The sequence below is a fragment of the Taudactylus pleione genome, unplaced genomic scaffold (genome assembly GCF_031769625.1).
Source record: "Taudactylus pleione unplaced genomic scaffold, aTauple2 ptg000040l, whole genome shotgun sequence".
Taxonomy (NCBI): domain Eukaryota; kingdom Metazoa; phylum Chordata; class Amphibia; order Anura; family Myobatrachidae; genus Taudactylus; species Taudactylus pleione.
The window spans coordinates 8,102,841-8,125,001 of NW_028284442.1; the positions used below are offsets into that span (position 1 = coordinate 8,102,841).

The window sequence follows — 22,161 nt, forward strand, 5'->3', positions numbered from 1 at the left end:
ACTTTAATATTCTGAAATAGCTCAAATGTAAAAGTCTCAGAAATGTTGCAATACACAATGTTACATGTTATGTGGAATGTTACACAACACAGCACATAAATCATATTGTAATAATAAAGAAAAACATGAATTAAGCTGCCAGTGTGATATAATTTTTAAACCATCATGTTATTTTGCTAATTTGGATACAAAATATATTAAAAAACATTTCATGGATTGCAATCATTTATTCCAAACAATCATTACTATAGATAAATTAATTACTGTATATATACCGAAGTAGGGGCAAATAACGGGTGACATTCAGAATGTCGACAATCAATATAGGGACATCATAATGTTGACATGTTCTGAAGGTTGACATTCAAGATGTTCACGTTTAGAACAACAGGTAACATGATAACATCAACTAAAGCAAAATAATGTTGACATTGTGAATGTTAACAGTAACAATGTCAACACATGCAATTAGGGTCAGGCAGAGGTTAAAGTGGGCCGGAACAAGGCGGAACTGCATTCCGTCAATTCCATTTGGAGGCAGAACCCTCTTTTTTTGTGTAAGGGGCACTACTACTGGAGGCAGTACTAATGGGGCACTACAACTGGGGGTACTACTAATGGGGGCTCTACTAATTGGGGCATTACCACTGGGTGCACTACTACTGGGGGTCTACTACAGTGGGCATTACTACTAATGGGGGCATTGCATAAGGGGCACTACTACTGGGGGCATTGCATAAGGGGCACTACTGCTGTGGGCATTATGTGTAAGGGGCAGTACTGCTGTGGGCATTGTATGAGGGACACTACTATTGTGGGTATTGTGTATTAGGGGCACTACTACTGTGGGCATTGTGTATTAAGGGCACTACTAATGTGGGCATTGTGTAAAAGGTCACTACTGTGTCATAACATGAATAAAGGGACACTACTATGTGAATCAGGGGCACTATGTAATGTGAATAAGATTGTGCTACTGTGTGGTGTAATTTGAATTGGGGATACTATGGTGTGATCACGTCCCTTTCTTTTGAGAACATGCCCCTTTTTTTACGGCGCTGTCCCTTTATTGAAAAAGCACAGAGGACGGGGGGGAAGGGGGTGGGGGAGATCTACCACGTCTCTAGGACCACTTTAACACTAAGAACTGGGGTTTAGCTACAATTATAGGTTAGGGCTAGGCTGTAATCGGGGGTAGTTGTAGGCTTATATAGTAGTGAGGACATTCTGACTGTCAACATTCAGAACATGTGGTGTCAACATAATGAATGGTGACAGATCATCCCACGCCCAAAATAACAGATCGGTTACGTAGCCTACACCAGTGGTTCCCACGGTGCCCTAGGAGTATCAGCATTTTTTCCACGGCACCCCTGGGGAAGTAAATTGTGCTTATATGTCACCCTTAGGTTCAGTTATGTGGTGGATGACAGGGCTGCACATCTTTTTGTCCACATATTTTTGATTGGCAGCAGCCAGCACTGGTTTTGCCTATCACACTTAATAAAAATCATTTTATTTGGACCACCAAACCGAGGCACCCCTGCACCACAGGGTCCATGGGAACCACTGGCCTACACAAATAGAATGGTCAAACAGCCTATTGTGCTCACTCTGAAGGCCTCAGCAAAATAATGTACATATGGCATGCATATATTTCATATCATAAATATATTGTATACAGAGTAAAATGTCAACTCTGTTTACTACCGTACAATGCATACTACATAAAGGTAAATGAGACCCGAGGAGCAAGAAATATGGCAAATGCAGTCATCAATGTGCATGTGTATGATGCTCCCCACATATCCTATGTTTTACGGCAAAGGAGAAAAACATAAGCGAGAGGAAACTATTTAAAGCCTTTTTTTAATGCATGAAGAAAAACCTTACTAAAGAATTACTATGGGGTCTATGCATAAGGCAGTGATAAAACTTAATTATCACTTTTGATTCATTTCTCACAATATCTGCTGAAGAATTTGTAGGAAAGACAAAGAGGATAGGGTGTTGTCAGTTTTCAACCAAGTGAAACAAACACAGAAAAGAAGCAGAAGGCAGGTTGTCTACAAAGATAAAGCTACTACATAGCCAGAAATTGTGCAATATCAATATCTTTTCTATTCCTACTGATGTGTATACAAATAGTACTTTGATAGAATTGATTGGATAATGACTAGTCTCAGCAACAGTGTGTAACTAGGGTATTTGGAGCCCAGGGCAAGATGAAAAATGGAGACCCCCCCCCCTATGTGCACGTGCAGCGTGGCCACTGAAAAATGCAGCGTGTCAACATGACACACCCGTTTGTCACTCTGGGAACATTCCTTGCCATTCCATATGCACCTTAATGTCCCAAGTAGTAGTGTCCTTCTTGCAATGCCCACTGTAGTAGTGCCCCTTATGCAATGTCACCAATAGCAGTTCCCCATGTAGTTGTGCCCCTCATGCAGTGCCCCTTATACAGTGCCACCAGTAGTGCCCCCTTATACAGTGCCCCCAATAGTGGTCCCTTCTATACAAGGCCCCCAGTAGTAACCCCCTCTATGCAGTGCCCCCAGTAGTGGTCCCCCTTATGCAGAGCCCCCAGTACTGCAGTTTATACAGTGCCCCCAATAGTGGTCCTCCTATACAGTGCCCCCAGTAGTGGTCCCCACTATGCAGTGCCCCTTACATATATCACAAAGACGCACAAAAAAAACAAAAAACACAATACTTACCTGAATCCCCGCTCCTGCGTCTGGCCGTGGGTGCAGCAGCAAATGAGAGAATGTCTGACTCTCACTGGCTGCTAAAACAAACACACCGCCGCCGGCTAATATGAGTACTACCAAGCGCCATCGGCAATGTTTATTTTACTGTGTAGTGCGGAATGCACTCACTGCGGTCCACACTACACTGACTGAAATTAACCAGAACCGCAGCAGACGGCGCCCCCCACACTGCTGTTTACGCCACTGCTCAGCAGGCTCGCATTATTATTTTGCAGTTTGTCACTGTGGCAATAAAGGTACAGCACACTTTCAAATACAGCACAAGTTTAGGCAAAATGTTCCTCCAGAATGGATTTCAATGCAAAAACTCAGTGCAGAATAAAGGTGTCCAAAAACTATTAACATGCGAGTGAAAATAGCATTAATGGAATTTTTCTTATAAAAATATATCTACATTAGTATACATATAGAGAGGCCCACTCACTCTCTCTGTACATGACCACACTGCAGATTGTTTTAGTGTTTACTCCTTTGATTATGACAGCTGGGCAGCGTTCCCAATTTACCATATACTGCTTTTAAAATGAGATAACCAAAAAATAAATAAATCAGGACTACATTTTCTGGTCTATAAATACAAATATACCTAAGTCAGTCACTTAAAGGATAAACAAATGTTTACCAGATGTTGAGTTGCCTAATTTATATGTTTGTATATGTTCTCCTGCAACTTTTTTTAAATACATTATTTTTATTTAAGTCATATTTCTCCCCGACCTTGAATGCAATAAGGTTATACTGTGCTTTCTACATTGGGTAAAATTGTATCCACAAATAGATTTTGCGTCCTATCTCAGTGCAATCATAATAAACAATCATCTCTTAGCTTAGATCATTATGTAAAGCAAAGACCAAAGCAAGAAAGAAAATGCAATGCATTAAGTAAAAGTTGGAAGATGGAATATAAAAAACAATAATTAAAATTAATCTAAAAATGTGGATAACCCTCTTATAAAGTCTCAATCCAATCATGAGCTGGGAAGAAGGTTCCTTATATTCGGTGCTAGTTTGATGCAGTGCTAGAGTGATACATAGTTCTAGAATGACGCATGCTACTATATAGTTACCAACCGTCCCCAATCCTCATCAGTTGTGCCAGGTTTTGGCAGTTTCTTGGAAAATATTGGCTCTATTAAAACACTGCTCACTGCATATTCTTACATTAATTTTAATTAAGCCATTTACAGATTTAAACATCTATTATTCATAGTGCTACAAGCAATGTATTAAAGAAGAATACTCGCGTTGTGTTTTGTAGCTATGGTTAAGTATGGGGCTCGGGGTGTGATGTACATAGTGACATGTAAAGACCTAATGCCAAAGCATCCCTGAAATCTGTATTCAGGTGCTGCCATCTATGCATGATATTGTAGATTCTGTATTATTGCAGAGGATTAAACTTAGAACAACAAAGTAGTGATGCAGTGTCGGATTTTAACTAGGGGCTGCAGCCCCCCAGTAAAATTCACTACTTCAGTGAGCCAGTTGCAGTCCGTGACTGCACTGGCTACACTGACTGGAGTTGGCTTCCCATTGGAAGCGCCACCTGTCAGTCACTTAAAGGATAGGCTGCCCCAGTGGGAGGTATCTCCTCCCCCTGGGACTGCTAGTCCGGGCTGCGATTAGCAGAGAGCGGCTTCCAGTAGAAGCCGCGTCTCTGCCTTTTGGGCAGCCCTAAAGGGCTTGTCGGGGCTGCAACCAATGTAGTCCCCAGAAGCCTGTGTTATGTGCAGCACCACAGCCGCTCATGCACCGGTCTCGGCGCCTGCCAGATCCAGCGGCAGCCCACCCCCAGGTAGAAGGGAAGGAGCCGCTGCTGGTGATTAGTGAATAAAATACAAAAGTCATATTATATGTGTCCTACTTTCCTTATTGATAAACGGAGTAAATGATCCAAGTGCAAGATGCCTTTACAAGCCAAAAAAACAAACAAACAAAAACAAACCAATTATATATAGAAGTGTTCATTCTAGAGTGTAATATCAATGTATGTGGAGATTTTTATCAGCTCTTGATATACTCATGTATTTAATGTTGTTGGCAGCTGAGGATACTCATTCTCCTCAGCCACATATTAATATGCATTTAAAAGTGTGAAAAAAGATAACCAAAATCACACAAAATGTGTATTCACAATGTAGAGAAATCAAATCATATAATTTTGTGTGTAATAACACAAAGGCTGTAATAAGACAAAACAATGAAGGTTCCATTAGAGAGATGCTTTTATATTTTCACATGTGAAGAAAAATTCTGCAATTTACCAAAAATAGTCCTTTTTTTTTTTTCCCTTCTCTGTTACATTTTTAGAACTGCTTATTCAGTGTCTAAGGACTGCCAACATTCGTGAGTGGCTGGGTATAAAAATTGGAGCTATTATGGGATTTCTGCACCACTGCTCAGTATGCAGAAATAGTGACAATACAGGTTTGACTAAGCTCTCTGTAAGGGGTCTCACATCAACTTGTAGAAGCAGTAGTTGGCTTCTAAGGGTGGTACTGCCCCTTGCAGTGTATACATGGAACATTAGTGGTTCATGAATGTGTTCAAATTGACCATAAACTGCACGGAGCCTTTTGTCTTGCGTGATCCTTTACCTCTTAGGATCAAAAGCTAAACAACTTGCCATGCCCTTCCTGTAAAGATTATCATTTTAGTACTGGTTTCAAATAAAATAAAATAAAATTAAATAAAAAATGGACCATGACAAGAGCACATCTAAATAATGTTTCAACTATAAGCTGTTATTCACAAGAACAAACTCCAGAATTCTATATGTGATGGACACATCACAACAAAAACTACTGTATGGATCGTAACAAATAAGGACAAATTACAATGTGATCAAGTGAATCCTAAGAATATCAAACACATACCTGAAAAGTGTAATACCTAGTCCCATTCGGAGGATGTACTTTAGGAGATCCTGAAACTGTGTTTATATCCGAGAAAATCATTTCTGATCTCATAGGCAATACAATCCACAAAATGATACAGATGCAGGCAAGGGAGTTAAGCTTCTTTTTAAATCCTTTCATGCATTACGGAAGGTTACTGTACAAAATAAAATCGGCCCCATCCCATCATATGCACTGCTGATGCATTTACATATTCTTCTGCCAGCATATCGGAGCTGAAAGGAATGGTCTTTAGCCACTGCTCTCATTTGAACCTCACAGGGCATGTAAAGGTAGTTAAATAAAAACACATATGGATGGGGGAAGAGAAGAAGAGAAGAGCCCTACAATACATGAAGCTTGTACAGAATCTGGCAATGCTTTGGTCCTGCCCATCTGTTCTCAGTGATAATCACCTCCCCTCAACCACAGTCTAGCTAAGTGATTATGCTAAGCATCCTAGCTAACCAATAACGCTCCACTTCATTTACAGTATGTGTGCTCAGTGTAATACAGGGGACCTCTTCCGACTCACTGCATACACAGTGATGCTTTCTTTTCATTCCAGATGAGAGTGTGTAACAATAGGACGACCCACAATACTGTTACTTTATTACTACAAAGACTTTCCCAGCTGTCTTTGTTATATTACCTTTTATTCTTGACACTTATTTAAAAATGAAATGTTTATACATACATTTAGTGTTATTGTAGTAGAACAAAAAAAAAGTAAAAAAGCAGCATACATATTATACACACAGCGAAATGCCGTAATAACACAGCAGCTGAGCGTGCATAGTTTACTAATTACTACTAAAACTTTATGGCCAAGTTATATAGTGTATTGGTATAGTATAAGCAAGCAGCTGGCAATAAAGGCACTGGCAAATACATTCAAGTACTCACTTTATGAATTGGGGAAGTTGCTTATGTCAAGGGTCTTCAGTACAAAAACACATTTAAAAAAAAAAATTAAACAAATCCTAAAAGGAACAAGCCTTTCTGACTGTTGTTTCTAGAGATCGTTAAACATTGAACTATATATGTCCTGATAAACAATATATTATAACTCAATTTCCATGGTGGGTACAAATATGCATAAACACTTCAGACACCCAATTCTAAAAAGTGTTTTCAAAACAGTAAATTCATAATTCTATTTGACACCTATGCTAATCTGATGACTTGTACATATTTAAAATTCCTGCCAATGTTTTTAACCCTGCAGTACAGTACTTTACTTCTTAATGAAATCCACCCACAAGAGGGGCTATAACTGACTTATTTTTTCATAGAAAAGCATTTTCTTCCTTTTGATTTGTTTTGTGAACTTTCTATAATCTACCTATATCTGACATATACTGTAACTTGATTAAGGGAACAATAGAGCTATCATAAAAAGGCACAATATATTAGGACTTAGCATCCACAAATTATACACACAGCAGGCAGCCATGACTGATCCTATGCCATTCCTTCTGTTCTCTCCCTGTGTCTTCCTCACGTAATCCTCCCCTTTAACCAAGTCTGTTAAGAGCGTAAATTGCTTAAATCTGCAGTAAGGAATGACAGCAGTGGTAGGTAGAATATTTATTTATATGGCTCCAGCATATTCTGTAGCACTTTACAATTAAGAACAATACTAAATTATACTGTGTATTAACAAACATACGAGGAGGTAAGAGAATTCTGCTTGCAAGCTTACAATGTATAGGCCAATAGGAATTTGGTACATAAAGTTAAGGGCCATACATTGCAATATGATATTGCAAATGTAAAAAATGCTTTATTGAGCTACTGTATGCAGTGCCGGATTAACAACAGGACTGCAGAGGTGGCTGTACAGGGACATCGCCCAGCGGCTTGACATCACTTATAGCTACATTACTAGCATTGGACTGCCCTGTGGGGAGACATTGTGGAGGCGGCATCAAAATTATACTGCAAAAGGTGATATTGTAAGTTTAGTTGCACAGCAATGTTGATCTGGGGATCAAATAGTTATTCCAGTCAAACAGCAGTGTTGATCTTGGGTCAAAGCATGGGTAAAGCTATAGTGGGTGCAAAGGTTGCTACTGCTATGGAGCCCAGAGGCTTAGGGGGCCCCAGACCAGTGCTATAACAAGGGCTCTGAGCACCCGGAACTGCAGTAGTGCCTGGAGCATCTGCTCCGGGCAGCTGTATGTACAGCAGGGTGCCTGCCTGTAGCGTCCAAAGGATGCTATGGGTGGCATTGCCGCAGTGATACTGGCTGCAGGGTGCCATTCCAGGCACTCTGCTAGCCAGAAGCAAAGACCATAGGGCGGCATTGGTTGTTGCAAACAGAGCCCTGCACTCTGTGTTCAGCACCACCAGTCGCAAACCCCTAGATACAGCTCTGCCCCAGACTCAGGTTATATAATTGTCTATCAGATTTCCAAAAGTGCCTAAGCAAATGGATCTGGCCTATTGCCTGGCCTGAAAAGGGAGACTCATTAGCACTCCTATAGATAACAATCTGTCCCTCTAAGTATAGACACTGATATGATCCATCTCCCACACTCCCATTTTGCTTTCAGTACAGCTGAGTAGAGTAAGTCAGTGAGCCCATCACTGCTGGAGAGAAGGTTCTTCTTACATTACAGCCTTTGTGAAGTGAGTTGGGAGACGGGGGATGATTGCCAAGATTAGAACTGTCCCAGAAAGAAACAGTGTGCGGAAATTTAGAAAATCTCCACTCAAAGTGGAATTTCCTTCATTAGGAAGTATCCCCCTCAGGCAGGAGCAGGTTTGTCCCCACCCCTAAACCCCCGCCTTTACACTCACTGTAAACAGAAATCTTCTCAGCTGTGGAGTCCGTGCAGACGTGGGGCTGCCAAATAAGGTTCAAGAGCTGCCAATAGGGATGGAACACTAGAGAAGACATTATCTAGTGAAATTCCATTTTCTGGTTGCATGTACTGGATGTTATAATGTACTAGGGCACTATAATGTGGCATCATCTGAATTGGGGGTACTGTAATGTGCCATAAGATTAACTGGGAGCACTGTAATGTGGCAGAATATAAACTGGAGGCACTACAATGTGGCATCATGTGAACTGGGGGCACTTTGTCACATAATGTCTACTGGTAGCAATAATAAGTGGCACATTGTGAACTGGAGGCATTGCAATGTGGCATACAGTAAGATGAACTGGGGCCACTGTGTGGTATGATGTGAACTACGGAACTAGTATGGGGCACAAAATTAACTAGGGCACTACTAAGGGGAATACAATTAACAACTGCCATGGAAAGAGGTGTCTCTCTAGATGCATTAGGGTGGGGCCCCTTCAAAATGTTGCTATGGGGCCCACAAATTTCTAGCTTGGTCAGAGGGTTGTTTGAGCATAGACACAAATGTATGTTATGTGTAAACTGTGTAGAGTGGTGGTTACCATGTAGTGTATCTTAGGGAGGTAAGGAGGGTAGATTTGGAATCACCTAAGCTTATCTAAAGAGGTGAGTTCCACAGTATGGGTGCAAAATGAAAAAAGACCTGTAATCCAGAATGAAAGCAGGAAACAGGTAATAAGTGTATTGACAAGAGTGTGATAGTTCATTGTTCATTTAAAATGGAAGCTGAAAGCCATCTTGTTCATGTGTAAAATAAGAGTGTCTAATAAGTATTTTTCTTTGATAACATGTTCTGTATTATTTTGTATTGTTACTCAACTGGATTTCACAGGCATGAGATACAATTCTCATACATCATGTAGCTATATTTTGGCTACAATACAAACAGCAGATGTTGAGAACTCCTGGGTATCTGAGAAATGGGCCTCAGTATAGTTCACCTGTTTGCCTCTATGCATTAATATGACATTTAATATGATTGGTTAGATTTTTATGAAATTAGCATTAAGTATGTAGAAAGGTGTTAACCTTCATTGTGATTGGTAGGTAATCGTATATTCTGTAAACATATAGTATTTTTGATATATCAACATTTGTAAGAGACTGCATGCTCAGATCGCTCTCAGTACTAAAAGTGTCCCTGAGACTCTTTTGTCCGGACAAAAAAAACAAAAACATTTTCTTTATCTAGAAATACGGTTTTGAATTTAAATTATTTCTTGTAAGATTAATGAATGTACAACAAAGAGTCACAGAGCAGAGGTGTCAATAAAACAAGTGAATAAATGTATATTGACGCATTTTTGTCTATGTCCTTGTAGGTTTGTATATTAGATTGGGTAAAATACAGGTAACCAATTTAAGGACTGGCAGAGGGGAACAGCAGTAGAAAAACATTTTATAAGGACTGTCTAGCCGATATATTCAATATACTGTAGATTGTAGGAGTGACTCTGGTTAGAGGAATATAAGTAAGGTGAAATTTAGAATAGTATGTGCACGATTTTTGCAGCATCATGCAAGAGATATGTGCATATCTCATACTTGCGCACTCTCCCAGAATTTCTGGGAGACACCCGAATTTGAAAGAGTGTGGCATGACCCCAGAAAAAGTGGCTTATGGAGCCTTCTGGGTAAAGTGGGCGAAGCAAGGAGCCTAATTAATAAATTCATAACAAATCACATCATTGCGGTACAGCCCCCAGCAACATTTTGCTAAATATCATACCATGCCCTCAACCCGCCCACCTGGATCTCCCTCTACTGGCAGTAGACTTGCTAATGTCGGCAAGTATGGCATATCTTGGAATGATTTCTTACATGCACTGTATGTATTGTGATTTGTACATGGATGTACGCAGGGTCTTGGCAAGGGGTGTACGTAACAACTCTCCAACCAACAGACTGCTAACCTGATCTGTGTGGCCACCTCTTCCTGGTCAGGGCTCCACTTTGCTGTTCCTAAGTCTTCTAACGTGACATCTTTAGGGCACTGTACACTCTGGGATGCTCTTTGTTTTTCCCCCTGCTCTGTGTGTGCAGCTCACCACTTGGTCTCTTGTCTTTCTGGGGAAAGGTTGATAACATTGATGAAGGTAGATGGCATGGCGGTGCTGGATTGGAGCACTCGACAATACTACTGCTGCACTGCCCCCAGCTACACTGGCAGGATTGGTGTCTGCCGATCCCAGTGCTTAGAGAGAAGGTGATGGTTGGGGACACCCAAAGGGTGTGTACACCTTATTGGTTTGTATACATTGGATTGTGCTGACTCGAGAATCAAACCTAAGTAGAGAACTTTAGGTGTACGTTTTTTTGTCATATTGAAAACTGAAATAGACACATCGTCAGGTAGGTAGATGCAGCTGGCTACGGGATTATTATTAAAGACATTTAAATTTCATATGAAGACATTCAGAAACTCAGATCAACAAGATGGTGAGAGAACTGGAGAGGATAGATAAATTTGGGCATCATCTGTATAAAAAGATTACTGAAGTCCGCAAAGCACATATTCGATATAGATAGAGAACAGCAGATAACCTAGGGCTGAAATTTGTAGCCCTCCATCAATTAGAGGAAGCAGATAGAAGATGAACCAGAGAACCAGACACTGAAAGAATGATTTGATAAGTGAGATGACATCCAACTACTTAGGTAATGTACTAATGGCATAAGAGAGTAGTCAACCCTTCTTGTCAAAGTTACATACATTTTTCACCATTGCGTGGTACATAGGGGCCCTTACAAACATTTGGTATGGGGCCTTCAAATACCTAGTTACGCCCCTGATGACTACTGATATAGACTTTGGATTACATCTTCCAATATGGTCCTGAACAGCAACATCTAAAGAAAAAGAATCTGAACATCATCTTTAGGTAAGCACTACAACCCTTACCCTTTTAGACACCTCCCTCCATTTTATCTGCAGTTTTTAATTTAGAACAAATGAATAAAGCAAATTATTCATCTGATATGAGGCTGCATGACTTAAGATGTATACACACTTGTACAATCTTTCAAGGATCCAATTCCAGACCTGACTGTTGACACAATCCTACTGGAGACTTGGACATAAATTCAACAATATATGCCTCCACACCTGGCCAATTTTGCAGCATCTCTCAGATCTGCATCTGCTAAAAACAAAGTCTACTAAATGGATTGTTTCACTGTACACACTGTACCAATCTTTGACAGACCAGCTGTCACTCACAGGGAAGGGAGTAGCTACAGTAGGTGCAGAGAATGGGGCTGCTACGGGGCCCAGGACACCTCTGGGGCCCGGCCTTCTTTCTGCACAGAGTTACACTGCAATCTCCTAAAGTAAGGTGTTTCTAATCTCACCATAGTGCTGCTGCATGGCATCTGTGTCCAGAGCTGATCTAAGCTACAGCCATCTCTAGCTGCTGGCTGCATGCATTGCGATGTCACAATGCAGGTCATATTCCAATATAAAGGCTGTTCAGCTACTGGCAGCAATTTTGTGGTGATATTTTGTCCTACACTGATACTTTGAGTAGTTCCTGCTTTATTTAAGCGACTTTGGATAATGACTACTGATATGGCATTTTGGATTACTTCTCCCAATGAGCTCCTGAACAGCAACACCTTCAGAAAAATAATCTGAATAACATCTTCAGGTAAGGGCTATATAACAAATTTTGGACTGTCACCCTTACCCTTTCAGACACCTCCCTCCATTTTAACTCTACACCTGTCAAATTTTGCAACAGATCTCAGATCTACATCTGCAAAAACAATCTACTAAAAGGATTGTGTTACCATAAACACTCTTCAAATCTTTCGCAAAACTGCTGTAACACACAGGCAAGGACATAGCTATAATAGGTGCAGAGAATGGGGCTTCAACGGGGCCGAGCCCTTTCCCTGCATCGATTTAAACTGCCATCTCTCTCGAGCCCCGAATTTTCAGTTCTCACCAGATTGTTGCTGCATGGCATTGGGCCCAGAGCTGAACTAAGCTACAGCAATCTCGAGCTGCTGCCTGCATGCATTGTGATGTCACAATGCAGGTCACAGTCCTATATAAAGGATGCCCAGCTACTGGCAGCCATTTTGTGGTGACATTTTGTCCTACACTGATACTTTCTGAGTAGCTCCTGCTTTATTTAAGTGACTTTGGATAACGAATACTGATATGGACTTTGGATTACTTCTTCCAAGAAGGACGTGAACAGCAACATAGTCAGAAAAAAAAAAAATCGGAAGAACATCTTCAGGGAAGGACTATATAGCCCCAGCTTTTCTATTCTCCAAAGTAATGCTGCAGGCATTGGCGTAACTACCATAGATGCAAGGGGTGCAACTGCTATGGGGCACAGAGCTTGGGGGGTTTATCTTCCTTTTCAAAGTTACATGTGTCATATATATTTTTCACCATTGGGTGGTACACAGGGGTCCTTATAAACTTTTGCTGTGGGGTTTTCAAATACCTAGTTACGCCCCTGGTGTTATCTCCTTTGTTACAGGAATGATGAATGGGTCTGTAACTTAATGTCTACAAAAGTAGATGAGTATTTTATTTTTCACCTACTTTTGTAGAAATTAAGGGATGATGAATAGACCCCTGAGGGGCTAGCTAGAACAAAGTGTTTGGTTTTGGGACTTTTATCCTCCCATATAAAGTTGCTATAAGACAACTGAATATTGTTGACAAGCGAAGTAAAAGGTAAACAAAATGCAATGGTATAGTATGTTTATCTTAATACCATTCATATGACCTATCAAGAAGAAATATAGCATGAACCCCCAATACATGATGCAGCTTCACATTGCTTAGTAAAGAGAACTATTTTGTATTGTTTCTTATTGATTTCTAATCCCTAAAGGTCTGATTTTCAAGACAAAGATCAGAAAAAAAAAGGCAGCAAGTGGGTGCAATTACTTATTAGAAATATATATGAGGCAATCCAGTTTGTAGGTAGAGGGTTTGTGGTTCAGCAGTTTAGTGGCCTGAAAGAATTCTCCCAGAAGACCAAAATATCTTCATGGTTAGTAGCATACATGTCACGAATTCTTCATTTGATTAATAATTTATGGGATTTCCATACTGTAGCCACATCAGTGTCTACAGTTGAAATTATCATGTCAAACTGTAAAGAAGCAGCAGATTGACTTTGATATTTGCAAAATAGAGATGGATTACATTGCATGGATTGCAGAGCTGCAGACAGGATCGTATCAGTCCAGAGTACGAGGGATGGTGAATGCAGGAACAAAAAGTGGAAGCTGCTGTTGTTGGGTTCTTCGCTTTTCAAATGTTTAAAAGACTTATTTTTTTTTCATATGCCTAACCAGCACTTTTTAGTATTAGTACCAAACATTTATTAGTTAGGGACAGTATTTGTCCTTTTTGTATTTGACAGAATGGTGTTAGTATGTCACCAATCTGCGGTCCATATTCAGCTTCGGAAGGAATTGCAATGCTGCTCGCAAGCAGCTTTGTAATTCTGTCTGTGCAGATATGGTAATGTACAAGAGGCATCACGCCTTCTGCTGCATTACGTATCCGAGCTGCACTGTCCAATGCAGCATCGGATAATCTGCGGAACATTGGCTGGCTAAGGTGACCCATGGGGTGACGCAGCCTTATAGATGAGAGGAAGAAGCCAGGAAATCTCCATCAGCTGGAGGAGATCCTGGCTTCTTCCCTCCCACCCCCCTACGGTGGGAAACGGAGACCATCGCCGCCCCCTCCCAGACCACAAAAGGTCTACATGCGGGATCGTAGACCCGTTCTGCACTAGCATGCACTGCTGAATGAGGGCCTGAGTATTTTAATAAAGGAGGCTTAACCTGATATGGGGGCATATACCCAGACTATCATAACATAAAAAGTAACCAGTTTTGTATGGGAGGATTAGGTAGAACTTTTTAATGTAGCATATTTATAAAAAGTCATATTTAACACTTGGGCCTTCACAAGATTTCTCATTTTATACTTTCAAGATCAGGAAACAAAAATAAATCTTTTTAATTGTAGCAACCTGGGATATACTGTAACCAGACCTATAAATTCTCCAACCACCATAAGCGAGACTGAAATGCTTTAATGTAAAATCCTTAGGAGCATATTTATTAAACTAAAATTGTGTGAAATCCAAAATCTTGCACAGTACCTCAATTTCCAATAATAAAGTAGGTGACTTAAGAAATTGATGTTTATACAATTTTTAATGATATAGGGGTCTATGTATTAATTGCAGCACTGATGGTCAATCACACGGCACAAAGCCAGGGTTTACAATCACACGGCCCCCTCCTGTCCTAAACGACCTCTGTGCCCAATCCTCCCCTCCTGTAATTGTTTTCTGTATCTGCCCTGCTTGGTACTTTCAATGTAAATCTATAACAGCATGTGCTTTTCTCAAAAAGCAAAAACTTCCACAGATCACACCAATGCTCGCAGAGCTGCAGAATTAAAGAAAATGTTTACACATGGCCTTGCCGAGTGATTATCCTGTCATACTGATTGCCCGAGTACATCCCTTTGCTCCATAGCCACACACACACATCCTGATCAGATAGGGTGGAATGTATCAAACTTAAAAATGCGATAAATTCTTTGAAAACTACCGTTTTTGAAGGTTTACTGCAATACATACGGATCCCCATATGTATTAAAAAGGTTGGAGATATCTGCAACGGCCCCACGAAACAGCAGTCCCCATAGGATTCTATGGGGCTGCAATGTGCCTGCATGCAGCAAGCTCTATAAAGCTTAATTTTCCAGAGCTTGTGACTGCCTATGGGCTTCTTATCACAAAATTCTTGAAAGAGGTATCTGAAGGATCCCTCTCCGTTCCTTGCGACTTGCACATGCGCAGGCTGATAAATGTGCATGCATATTTGGATAGGTGGGTCATAAACCACAGTTAAATAATCGTGCATACCAGAGATCTAAAATGCCAGTATGCAGGTGAATAGGTGGGAGATTTAACTCAATTTATTTGTGTGAATAGATACATCTAACCTTTAGGAGTCTATTGTATTTTTAGCAGAACAGTGGCTCTGAAAAGAGCATAAAAAAAACAAAAAATATTGTTTCTGGAGCGCTTTCTACTACCTCCAACACAATATATACTTATTTGACAGTCATTATGTAGCTTGTCACTTTCTTCCATAATTCTTCTTCAATTGATCGATGTATAAAATGAGAAAAAGATAAAAAACCACATATGTGTAGAACTGTTTCAATATTAGCACAAGTGTAAATCTTTGTAGATGCCAATATGGGGTTAACACTTTTCTTCTCGATTTATAAGATGCAATAATGTACCATACTCACTTATAGTTTGTATGGTTGAAAACATATAGCAGTTTCTTTAAACACAGTCTCACAGATAATTTATGGAACACAATACAGGATGGATCAAATAAACACGTACCCCTACTCGTATAAAGCAGAGTGGGGTAAATCACATAATGAGATTTTTTCCAGAAAAATCACATACCAAACTCACATGAAACGAATGTAGTTTAAGCACATCACGGTTTCTTTTATACTGCTCTTTCCAACAACATCCAGTATTATCAGTCAGTGAGTGTTTTTCAGTATTTATTAAGTAAATAGACAAATAATACAAAAAGAATACGCGTTTCGATTCTTTAAATCGTTCTATTTTAAGGAATCGAAACGCGTTTGTCAGGAGAGCTACTCTGCACAGTTTTTGGATTGTGCATATCGCGCCAGCATTAAGGTATTGGGTATGTTTTTTTAGAGAATGATCCGGACTGTCTTTGGGATCATATACCCTCAACAAAGATACCTGGATGTCTGATTTTTTTTATCCCTGTTCTGGATGTTTTTCAAACATTTTATACATTGAATTATTTGTGGCAAGGAATCAGTATGATTTACCACCGGCCGCACAAAACCCGACAGCGGCAGCCCGGCAAGGGTGAAAATCCCGATCGTTAATTAAGTTAGTATCGCTAACCTTTCTCTACCCTAACCCTCCCTTAGGGTTGCCTAACCCTAACCTCCCCCCCAAGTGCCTAACCCCACTCTAAGTCTGCGTACACACTGGGCGATTAAAGTGGACGACTGAACGATAAAGTTATCGTTCAGTCGTCCACTTTATCATCCATTTTTAACATCAGAACGATGAACGATAACGACGACGCGCGTTCCCGTGGGTCGTTTCGACATTATCATTCATCAAGTAAACATGCAGGCCAACCTGACGATGTCATCAGGTTGCTGCATGTTTGGGAATGGGGTAGAAAGCCCGGCGCTGAACGATATCGTTAATGGTATCGTTCAGCGGGTGTGCTCAATGTCATGAACGACATTGAGCACACCCTGCCGGGGACAGGGAGCATGTCGTCTAGTGTGTATGCTCCTTAAATGCCTAAACCTAACCCCCCCTTCCCCGCAGCCTAACCAAGTCTCCCGGGGGGGTACTTAACCCTAATCTCCCCCCGGGGGTGCCTAACCCCTCCTTCCCCTAGCCTAACCATAACCCTCCCGGGGTGCTGCCTAACCCTAAGTCTCCACTGGGAGCCCCTAACCCAGGGGTCTTCAACCTTTGGCCCTCCAGCTGCTGTGGAACTACACATCTCAGCATGCCCTGCCACCGTTTTGATATAGCAGCATGCTAAAACTGTGGCAGGGCATCCTGGGATCTGTAGTTCCATAGCAGCTGGAGGGCCAAAGGTTGAAGACCCATGCCCTAACCTAACCCTCCCCACCGTGGCTGTCTGCGCCCGGCACCCGGCTTACCTTCGATCAGGATGCCGGGCGTCGGGACCCAATGTAGGAAAAATGATAGGTGTCGGGATTTCTACGCCTGTCATTAAACCCTTGCCGGGATTAGACAGTCGGCATCCCGACTGCATACCGGTGGCAATTTACCAATATTGCAAGAACCCAGTGCCTCCGATAACATAAGATTTTGTTAAACTGAGATGGAAACACTAGATGTACCCAATTCCGTTGCTGTCTTTTATTTGCTAACTAAACGATTTAGCTGGCATGTGTGTTATGGTGCATACACACGGTCAGATGTGTCAGATGAACGATTAAACGATTTTTGCCTGTATTAAAATGAATGAAATCTGACTGCAAACACATCAGATGTCAGGTATCGTTATCTGGCAAACGGGAACGCGCATCGTTCATCGTTGCAGTCACACATGTCAGATTTTCTCTCAGATATGAACAATTGAACATTTTTTTAAATCGTTATCGTTAAGATCTGACAGAAATCTGACCATGTGTATGCATCATTAAGCTGGGTACACACCTAAAGATTTTCTGTCCAACCATCCAATTAGTTGATTGGTTGGAATGAAAATCTGGTAACGTATGGGAGTAAATGTTGATCAGCAATTTGCTCCTAAATGCCAGAAAATGGACAAAAACTGTTTTAACAAATTGTTTAGATCAAACATTTAACAAACTTGTCTGACCGACCATTTTCATCTGATTTCTGGCTTTTAGGAGCAAATTGCTGATCATCAGTTACTCCCATACGTTACCAGATTTTCATTCCAACCAATCAACTAATTGGATGGTTGGACAGAAAATCATTTAGGTATGTACCCAGCTTTACATCTACTCATCCAATCATATAGTTTCTCCACGACTTATTTGAAACCATTATTAAACTTCCCATAGATAGATAATACATACCCAGACCACCTCCATCCCTTTTTGCTTTTAGGGCTCTTAATAAAAGCCATTGATGTTAAACTAAACAAAAAATGAAACGTAATCATTTACTTGCTTTGAGGAAAAGTACTTTTTTTTTTTTTTTTAAATCAAGGTTTTTATTTTTTTAAATAAAACATGCAACTTCTAATTTAACTGCGAAACTAGTTTAATTAAAACATAATATTTACATATATTGCATACAAACATGGAGATCCAATTCAGATTTTATAAAAGATATTGTCAATTGTACATTATGGCATGAGTGCTTGCAGGTTTAAACAGTAGCAGGAGAATCAGAGTAAATACTTATGGCAGATGGGGAGTCCAGCCAACTGGTCCAAAGATGCTAGAATTTAAATAGACAGTTTCTACGAATATATAAGAATTTTCTCTGACTCACTGTTTCATTAGCCAATTTGTGCCAGTTCATAACTGTGGGACAATTTAATGCCATCCACACGCTTGCTATACAGACCTTAGCAGGCATCAATAAATTGATTATATATTGCTGATCAGTTTTATTTATCCTTCAACCCAAAGAAGCACGTAAGTGGGTCATATAATGAGACACCAATCCCAGTTATTTAGCAAAATGTTGCCACAGTAGATGCCAAAAATTTAAGCTACCATTCCACGTTTAGGACATTTTGTTCCATGACCGCCAACAAATTTGCTATTCTGATGGGGATAAGGCTTGCCCTACGTGGAATAAAAATTTGTATATACTGAAAACTAAGGGAATCTAATGAACTGAACAACATTATCTCAGTCTTTCTCCAGTATTTTTCCTAAATTCTTAATAAAAAAATAAAAAAAAAATCACACTGCAAAATAATATAGAAGTAGTATAATTGTTATCTGAATAAATTATTATATGCCAAATTACCAGAGATATTTATAATACATACGGAAAGGTGAACTCTCTGTATCCAAATAAGTATACCAAAAGAAAAGAAAAATGGATACACCTATAGGGACACTCAAATCCACAACATAAAAAATTTACTTTTTTGTTAGAATTTAAATCTCTATTACGGGAGATAACTTTATTAAGTGGTGGATAATGTTATAGAAAAATATATTTTAAAAACAAGTAATAGAATATCCACATTTGCCTTAGACTCTATTTATAAGTTATACTAGAAATAATAACATAGGTATTTTTAAATCTAATGAATATGCTAAGGGTATATGTTCTGGAAGCTGGCCGACGGAATGCCGACCGCTGGCTTCCAGACATTGTTATCCCGACTAAGGATGAATAACAGGCGCCTAAATCTAGACAACCTGTCATTTGACCGACGTCGGTTGATCGACAGCCGCGGGGGGGTGGGAGGGGAGGGTTAGGTTTAGGGCTCCCGGGGGGGACTTAGGGTTAGGCACCCCCCGGGAGGTTAGGGTTAGGCACTACCCGGGGGACTTAGGTTTAGGCGGCAGGGAAGGGGGGATTAGGGCTAGGCACAAGGGGGGAAGGTTAGGGTTAGGCACCCTAAAGGAGGGTTTGGGTTAGGAGGTAGATTAGGTTAGCGAATACTTACCTAGGGACTATCGGGATTTTTTCCTCTCTCGTCCAGGCGCTGTCGGGATTTGAACCAACGGCCAGGGGTCCAGCGGTAATTCATACTGATTCCATAATAAGACGCGATTAAAATAGATTAGTACCTAAGTTCAAAGTCTCTTACCTAAACAAATAACTACACACAATCAGTGGTTAATGGAGTAGACACATTTGATTAATGAGTTCGATCACTACATTTACTTTTTAGAAGTTAGATAGGAAGTTTTCTTTGCAACAATTATATGTTAAAGATTAATCAAAGTTTATTACATTAATTATTTGCTGAACTAGGTTTCCTCTCATATGATGTCCAATTATTCTATGAAAGAGGTTTCATCTTATTTTATTTCTATAAGAAGTTTAATTAAAAAAAAATATTGAAATAAAAACACTTTAAACGCAACAGGGATCCTTTTAATCATCAGTTTGACAGACATGCTCGATAAATTAGGACAATTTTCTTTTAGTCATCAGTGATGAGAACCAAAACTTTCTGCAATTATAAACAGATTATTCTCCTTGGTTCTCTATCTACCAAACTTGCTTCACACATGTTTAATTGTTTAATGCTGTCAAGCCGCTAATTAGTCTAGTTATTAAATGAAAAAACCTTACATTAAGCAATTTTAAATACACCTGAATTATGTCAATTCTAAACGTGCCTACACACTAGACAACTCGCAAAAGATGCAACGTCGTCAATGATTTCCTTGAACTTCCCCGGCAACTCCCCTGCACTCCTAGACAAATGCCATCTTGCACATACTGTCCAAACTAACAAACGATCTGACCAACGACCTGAATCTTGTTAACGAGATTGCCAGATCTTTCCTGCTGTAGGCAAGATCTGAAGATGAGTTGTACAAACCACAGGGACACGCATCAGCATCATGAGGGAACACTCACAATTTGGATTTATTTTACACGATTTGTCATTCCGATGCGTTGAAATCGGGCAAATCGTGCAAAATATCGTCTAGTGTGTACGCACCTTTAGGCATATTACAATCTATGATGTAGTGATTCTATAATTATTTATCCTCGAAAATTGCTACTGTTGGGACATTTCCTCCCAAACTCAATCTCCAGCTAATCCCCCAACTTCTGTTTCTAGCTAACTTATCTTTCTCCGATGAGGTCCGTACCCTGCTCTCATTCTTATTCCTATCTACCTGCCCCTTTAGCCCTATTCCTTACAATCTCCTCAGATCCCTCTTATTTGACGTACTGACCTCTTTTCTCACCTATTCAATCTTTCGCTTTTCCCTCCTCATTATACACACCCAGGTCACACCTTCTTAAAAAAATAACCCTCTCTGGATTCTAACTGCCCATATAAGTACCACCCTATCTCTCTACTCCCCTTTGCCTCAACTCCTGAAATTGCTTTTCTTCTATTGACTGTCCACTTCATTATATTTCTACCATTCCCTCCCCAACCAACTTAAATGTGGCTTTTGCTCCCTTCACTCAATGGAAACGGCCCTTGCCAAGGTCACCAATGACCTTCTTGTGAGGGGTTATACAGATGTGTCCACATACATCTTACTTCTTTGCGCATTAAACAGCCCTTCTAGTCGTGCTATGCTGTGGCGTGACTGTGTGCAGAGCGTCTTTTTTTGCGGCTTTTTACCTTCAAATGCATCTTATATGCAAAGTGATGCAAATAGGATGCACAAGCAGCTTCTGCTGATTAAAATGATATGCGGCATGCTGTGCACTTCATCTGCCCATCTTGTCGCTGACTAAATCTATCCTCTTTATCAACTCCTTCACCTGCTCCCCTTCCCTTATAGAATCCAGTTTAAGCTGGTTAGCCCCACTATCTAAGCACTCAATGACATCTTCCTCTCCTACTTCTCTGAATTCATCAGAGTACACATTCCCTCTAACCCTCTCTATTATTTTTCTGTCACATTTCCTCCGATTACCTCCTCCAACTATTTCATACTAGACTTTCTCCTTGCTGTTCCTTTCCTCTGGAACTCGTGCTCCTCCATTTTAGACTTTCTGCCAGGCTACAAGACACCAAACATGCCCTGAAAATGCACCTCTACATCAAAAACTACTAGCTCTACCCAAAATCTTAATTCATGTCCTACCTCCCTATCTCTTCCCAGTTCATCTTCTAGTTTACCTCCACACTTCCCTTGGCTGTAAGCTGTCAAAAGGTAGGGTCCACCATCTTCCCTTTTATAGCATTTATTAAATAAAATAAATATACAAAAAATAATAATTTAATGACTAAAACACAGAGTTATGTCTAAATGAGACAAGGACATGCCACAACTAATCAATAAGATGGAATACTAGCGAGAGTTTTCATAAGGTGGTATATAAATATATTTAGGACAATCCAAGTAGACTGTGG

General features: G+C 40.3%; 1 protein-coding gene across 7 annotated transcripts in view; it reads right to left on the reverse strand.

The window, feature by feature from the left end:
* The window catches only part of PPFIA2 (PPFI scaffold protein A2), a 452,695-nt gene that overhangs the window by 304,219 nt on the left and 126,315 nt on the right, over positions 1 to 22,161 (reverse strand). For 2 of the 7 annotated variants that reach the window (XM_088454386.1, XM_088454385.1), the window contains exon 1: positions 5,651 to 5,732. The exons of the other annotated variants lie outside the window; for them this stretch is intronic. In XM_088454386.1, the coding sequence (XP_088310512.1) occupies positions 5,651 to 5,731 (81 nt within the window). In that variant the 5' untranslated portion in view covers position 5,732. Of the gene's footprint in view, positions 1 to 5,650; positions 5,733 to 22,161 lie in introns of those variants that run through there. 7 annotated transcript variants of the gene reach the window in all.